The following is a 6,602-nucleotide window of genomic DNA, read 5'->3' as shown; positions in this document are numbered from 1 at the left end:
CCTGGATTATGTTTGTTTGTTTTTTTTGCAGGTAATTAGTAACTGTATGGGAAAATATTTTTAAAGTAATCCCCCACAGCCCTGGTGTTACCACACTTTTGCTCATGTAGTGTCACTACCTGTTTGATTTGTATCCATATTGTACCAGAGCATCAGTAGTCAAATGTTGTAAGTGTTGTCAGTTGATCACTAACCACTAGGCACCAGCAGTGAGCCACGTGAAGCCTGAGAGGTTTACTGACCAGAAACCTGCTGCTGTCTCCATGCAAGATGACACCTGAATACACTCAGTGTGTTTACCCTGCAGTGTTCTGTCTGTCTCTCTGTCTGTCTCACTGTCAGCATACACTTCACATCAGCATTCCATTTACTCACCTTTGCCCTAAGGTTTGTATCTGTTTCTCAATTTAGCCTCCTCTCAGCCTGTTTAGCCACGTCGAGTATAACCCATCTGCACAGCCAACACAGAGCACCTGCACATCTTGACAATTCAGCACACAATGCATGAACCTCACCGTTTTCCTCATTCACTTTGGCTAGTTATTTTTTTCAAACCAGTAAGTTGAAATTACTCCAAAATTAGTTCACAACAGATATGAATTTCCCATTCATTCAAGCAAATTGCACACATTTTGGCAGGTTTACAAAAGAGTATAATTGTGTAGAATGATAACACTTGCACACGGCTTGCTGAAACTGTCAAACAACAAACAGCTGCTAAACATTCTTTCATCATGTGAAATATCACATGCAAAATAATCCATTCAAGTTTCAAAATCTGTCACACACACGTATAATTCATAAATATCTATGACATGCTAAAGTGACACATGACGTGCCAGGTGACAGTAAAGAACTAGGAATCACATTTTGTGGTAAATTATCTGTTCATCGCACATGTAACACATTGTAACACTACAAAGTGCATGTTCTTTTCTGTATACTACAGTATCGTTTATGACAGTATTGACCTTTCCCAGTGAAGTTTTACCTCCTGTTGAAATCTGAATGTAAAAACACAGTACATTACAGCATTAAGCAAGACGAAAACTCACATTCTTTTATAGTATGGTAAGAAATCAGTGCTAACAAAACAGAGATTTGTATGTAAAAAATATTTTGAGGGTTGGTGAAAAGACATCAAAACATTTTGAGCAATGCAGCTTACACAATGATACAACAAGTCATCATTTTGGTGGCATTTTTACTAACACAATGACTTTGAATGGTTTTGAAGCATGATTGAAATGTAGATAGATAGATAGATAGATAGATAGATAGATAGATAGATAGATAGATAGATAGACAGTAATAGAAACTCGCAGCAGGTTGTGATGTATCAGGAGTTAAGTGAGGGCAGGTGAATAAAAAAGCAGCTTGATAAAGTTATTTTATCAGTCACGGTCGGGCTCGGCTGTTGACTGATAAAACTGTCTGTCCACACAGTTGGCTGTTTGCCATTGTCACACACTCCATGTCAGGCTATTTTTAGAAACTGTGACCATCTACAGACTTCTGTCATCTCTCCACCCCTTCTTTGTTGGAGTGAAAGGTGACTTGTGTCATGGAAATATGACAAAGTCAAGTTGGGTCAAAACTGTCACATAATATATATAATTCTTAATTTCAAATGCTGACAGAAAACAATAGTTAGAATAGTTTTTGACACATAAAGGAAACAGGAAAGAGAAATAGAAAAGAAATGGAAAACAGGCAGAAAGGTTTTTTGGGTTATTTAGTCTACAATATTTTCCAACATTTATTGAAGCAAATAAAATTCACCTAACTACTTTTATGCATTTGCAAAGATCTTCCAAGATATTACAGAGCTGTTGTCTAATATTAAGTTAAAGGAACTGAGAAGACAATGCACACCTTTCAAAGCTAATCCAGTGTATAAATACAGTCATCTAACTCTGATGGTGTGAAAGAGATAGAAAAAAAATACACTTTGAGAGAATAGCAGGGCAGGTTTGTTTTGTTGATCAAGTTCTCAGGAAAGTGGAGGAGGAGGAGGTGTGGCCAGCTTCAGCTGGAATTCCCCTGAACTCACCTGAGTCCAGCCCCCGCTCCTTCACAGGAGTATAAAGCTCCACAGGTGACTAACTGCAGAAGCAGGTGCATTTTAGCTCAAAGAGAGTTTACACAGAGAGAAACAAAACAAGACGCTCAAACTGCGGATTGTCTCATTCTTCTGCTTCATACTGTGGATTTTGCTGTCATCAGGTAAATATTGAACTGAAATGTTTGAATGGTGATGTTTAAAAGTTATTACATTACAAAGCTGACAAGACAATACAATATTTTCATTCGATCTCTTAAGCAGTCCTCTTTTTTTAAACTGGTGTGTGAACAAGTCTCTCCTTCTGTCTTCCTCAGTGTCTCCATGTCCTCACCGTGCCTCAGCAGCGTCCTGACTGGTGCCAACCTCACTATGTATCACACTGGCATCCCTGATGTCCTGCCGCAGCAGCCCGGCGTGCTTTCCAGCATCAACACCCTGCAGAGCGGCAGTCCAGCATACAGCCCCAACTTGAGCGGTAAGAAACACCACCTGCTGCTCTGACACTCCTCTGTATCTCAGGACACAGTTACATGTGTGATCTGTGTGACACAGAAGAAATACAAATCATTTAGCCCCTCGCCTGTTAACCATTATAGTCTAGTCTGGCTTTGGTGTGCAGTTTCAGCTGAAGACTAATCTCACAGTAAACATGACTACAGCCAACGGGACCATTAACTGTGTGAACTTTGCTTTGACCTCATTTAGTCACTGTTGGCTCAATCATTTACCAGGCAGCCAATGTTTAACTTGACAAAACCGTCAAACTGAAGAATGCTGCCACCTCAGAGCTCAAACAGCTCTGCCTTTGTTTGACTGACCTGAGAGACACGAACCACACTGGTATCAGTCCGTTGATGACATGGTGCAGAACAATAAAGAAGCAGGCACTGACAAATTGTTTATGTAGTTTGGATGAGATGATAATACTTGAACTACACTTTAGTAGCTGCATGAACCAAGATCAAGATTTTTTATGAAAATGTACCAGTTCTGAACCTAAGTACGCCCTCCGTCCTCCACCTGTCTCTGCAGGTCAGTGGTACAGACACATCAGCCCTCACTGCTGGACAGCAGACAACGTCCTGGAGTGGATCAGTGACCAAGTAGAGTGCACCAAGTTTGATGCAAGCACACTGAGTCTGGCCTACTGCACAATGGACGGCCCCGCCCTCTGCCAGATGAACCAGGAGCAAATGATTGGAGTCTTTGGCCCACAGCTCGGCCCACACCTTCACCAGAGTCTGCAAGAACACAAGACCAAATATGGTAAAACTGCATTGTCATGTGAGAATAATTTATAGAATTTCAGAAATACACCCATATACTGTACATTTCATGCTATTTGAGTCCTTGTCTCTGATTGGTTTTTGGTTTTCTGGCACAGACAATAAAACTGACCTATATTATGATCAGAATTTGCTACTTTCATCTACAGATCAAATTTGCCAGTCATACATGAATAAATCTAGAAATTACATTTAACAAAATAAGATTTGGTCTCTGTTCCCAAAGGCCAGAAGTAAGGTTTCATGCACACTTTGCTTTGCTGGGTAAAAGTTCATTTTTCTTTTGCAGGATGAGTAAAGTTTGTGGCTAAAACAAATTTTTCACCTCCGCTTTTTGTATTTCATTCTGCAGATCTGCAGAGCCTGTCAGGACCAGAGCTGAACGAGACATGCCAACTCCTGGACAACTTCTTGGACAACCTGAACTTCCCTCTGCTCAGCACCATTAGAATTGGCCAAGGTACATATACATACATACATATTGAGATCTGACATAACAGCCTAAAATATTGTGTGGAAACCACAGGGCTAACATTGCTGCTTCCTCCTTGCAGCTGAAGGAGACATTGCCAAGAGAGAGTTTGACTACAGGGATGATTATGACCTGACCAGTCTGACCATGGAGCCCATGACCCCTCTGGGGGACACTGAGTATCTGTCTGATAATCAGTCTGACAGCGAGTACAGCTCCTCCTCCAACAGTCAGTATCTCATTCTCCTCTTTTTCATCTTCATCAACTTTCATCTTCTGCATCTCAGTTTCTCCTGAATCCTAAAACATGTATCTCATGTGTTCAGGTGGCATGTTTGGGTTCTCGAGCCTTGGCTCACCAGAGTCTGGCAGCAGCGAATCAGACCTGGAGTTCTCCTACCCTCTGATTTCCAGTGAGTCAGCAGAAACATTCACTGTTTGTGAGGTTCTTTGCATTCCACAGTCTGAGCAGTGACAGTGAGCTTAAGTAAACCTCTGACAGCGAACTGTTGTGTTGACAGAGGTTCACATCAAGGCAGAGAAAGGAGAGTGCCGACTGAAGCGACCCCGGGGCCGACCTCCCAAAATGAGCCGAGAGCACAGCAGCAGCATCTACAGCAGCTCAAAGAAAAACAAACATGGTGAGGCTCAGCACACTGTAGCATTCATCATGTAAAACACATGAACACTGCTTCCCTGTGTTATAGACTCCACTTTGCATCTTTATCAGACTGCAGATATGTATCTGTTATTCCTCCATGGACACACATGTAGCTCACTGTGCCCCACTGTCTGCAGCGCCTCGTGGCACTCACCTGTGGGAGTTCATCCGGGACATTCTCATCCACCCAGAGAGAAACCAGGGCCTGATGAAGTGGGAGGACCGCCGCGAGGGGGTCTTCAAGTTCCTCAAGTCTGAGGCCGTGGCTCAGATGTGGGGTCAGAAGAAGAAGAACAGCAGCATGACGTATGAGAAACTCAGCCGGGCCATGAGGTGAGTTCAAGGAGCAGCTGTCCATCGTATCTGCCCGAATCTCAAATGATTCAGCACATGCAGAGATAAGACACTGTCACTATCAAAATTGCACTTTAGCCTAGTCATACCCTGCAGACTGAAGAAAACATCTGCAAAAATCACACCATTATCATTTTGATGTTTTTCAATAAAAATGAAAGAATGAGAATTTCCCCTAATATTTCCAGTCATATCACAATTGCGATATCAGTTAATCAGTTAATATTTGCAATTACATATTTTTTTCAAAATAATTCATCCCTGTTCTCCAGGGATGACTTGTTTCTAGTACGTGTCCTCCAAAAGCATTGGTTCCCTTTACCCATAATGCAACTTGACAGTGCTTTTCATTACACTCTCCAGCCTGGTGAATGCCTCTGGCTTTCAAATACCACACACAGGCTTTTTTCATCTAAATTTGAAGTCACCCTGGCTTGGAGACGATGATGATAATGTCATTTATCAAAGCCACATCATAGAAGTCAGTAATATTCCCTATGACTGATATGACAGGCAGACTTTGACATGTAGAATTGGTGAAATGCTCCTTTAATCCTGGTCTGGTCACAGTGAAACCACTTTTTATTTACTGACAAGTGCTTTAAGTCATTAAAGTGCAGTGATGAAGGGGTGTTCATACTTGCATACTTTGTGTCTTACACCTGAACTAACTGACACTCCTCCTCCTCAGGTATTACTACAAGAGGGAGATTCTGGAGCGAGTCGATGGCCGGAGGCTCGTATACAAGTTTGGAAAGAATTCCAGTGGCTGGAAGGCTGAAGACATCAGTGTGGGCATGTGAGGCATCAGGAGGAAGCAAAATGCCAATCAGAGCAGTTGTTCAGGAACTAGAAATACCTGCATTGCCTGTCTGAAAAAGAACCTTTGATGCCCCAAATGTTTAAGACACTAACTTCCTCTCAGAAGGAAGGTGTTGCAGAAAATGTAAGCCAGTGTTTTTGGCTCTAGTAGGTTTTATGAACCAATATTAATATTATATCTGTTTTTTGTTTTTGATTGTCATCACCAAAGAAACGGAGTAACTGAAAGTGTTTTGGTTGTGAGTTTCTGAAGAAGCAGACTTTGTGCAGTTGTTAAGAATCACTCTGATGTTTGTATTTAAGTTTCTTTACTGATGTAGGATGAACTCCTCATCTGTCACTGTCGACTTTGTTTTGGTATCTGGGCGTTAATGATTTTTTTTCTCTTACTTTAATATTACTTTGTAAAAAGGTGAGCTTTTGCCCATCAGTTTTCCATGTACATATTGAATCAGTCAGGGATCTGAATGTAAACTCAGTCTGAAGGACAAAGACAGAACAGAGAGATAAATGTAGGTGATGCTTCTTCACATTAATACAGTAACTATGTGCACTACATGTCTATGTATCACTTATTATCAAGTGTGTTTACACAATGTTTGAGTATATCTCATATCTTATACATGACTATCACATCAATCAGTCAGGAATCAGTTGCACATTGTTTGTGTAATTGTGTTTATGTGATTGATCTTTCCTGTCATCCACTTTGGATTGATGAATGTATGTTTTTATATAAATAAATTTTGTATTAACTTGCTGTTTTGGGACTGATTTTTAAAGGTGTACTCTTGAGTCTATTTTGGGTTTATCAGTAACTATTGTAAAGGATGGAAGATGGAAGCTGTGAAAATGGAGTCTCATTGTGATACAGTAATGACCCAGCTCTTGCGATGCTCCTCCAAAATTAAACTCTCATATTGGAAGCGATTTAGCTGATGT

General features: G+C 41.0%; 1 protein-coding gene across 2 annotated transcripts; it reads left to right on the top strand.

Moving 5' to 3' along the window:
* The first annotated feature begins 2,070 nt into the window (after positions 1–2,070).
* On the top strand, positions 2,071–6,297 carry elf3 (E74-like factor 3 (ets domain transcription factor, epithelial-specific)). Of its 2 annotated transcripts, none has more exons than XM_084725844.1 (9): positions 2,071–2,226; positions 2,380–2,540; positions 3,098–3,331; positions 3,704–3,811; positions 3,906–4,052; positions 4,150–4,236; positions 4,345–4,464; positions 4,622–4,817; positions 5,530–6,297. In XM_084725844.1, the coding sequence occupies exons 2-9, from the start codon at positions 2,387–2,389 to the stop codon at positions 5,639–5,641; spliced, it is 1,158 nt and encodes a 385-aa protein (XP_084581970.1). In that variant the 5' UTR covers positions 2,071–2,226; positions 2,380–2,386; the 3' UTR covers positions 5,642–6,297. The 2 variants fall into 2 exon arrangements, with proteins under 2 accessions (XP_084581970.1, XP_084581963.1); XM_084725837.1 differs by having other exon boundaries at positions 3,903–4,052.
* Positions 6,298–6,602: the final 305 nt, after the last annotated feature.

Source organism: Lutjanus erythropterus, chromosome 2 (genome assembly GCF_056507025.1).
Source record: "Lutjanus erythropterus isolate fLutEry1 chromosome 2, fLutEry1.hap2, whole genome shotgun sequence".
In the NCBI taxonomy this organism is placed as follows: domain Eukaryota; kingdom Metazoa; phylum Chordata; class Actinopteri; order Lutjaniformes; family Lutjanidae; genus Lutjanus; species Lutjanus erythropterus.
This window is presented reverse-complemented; position numbering and strand designations above follow the sequence as displayed.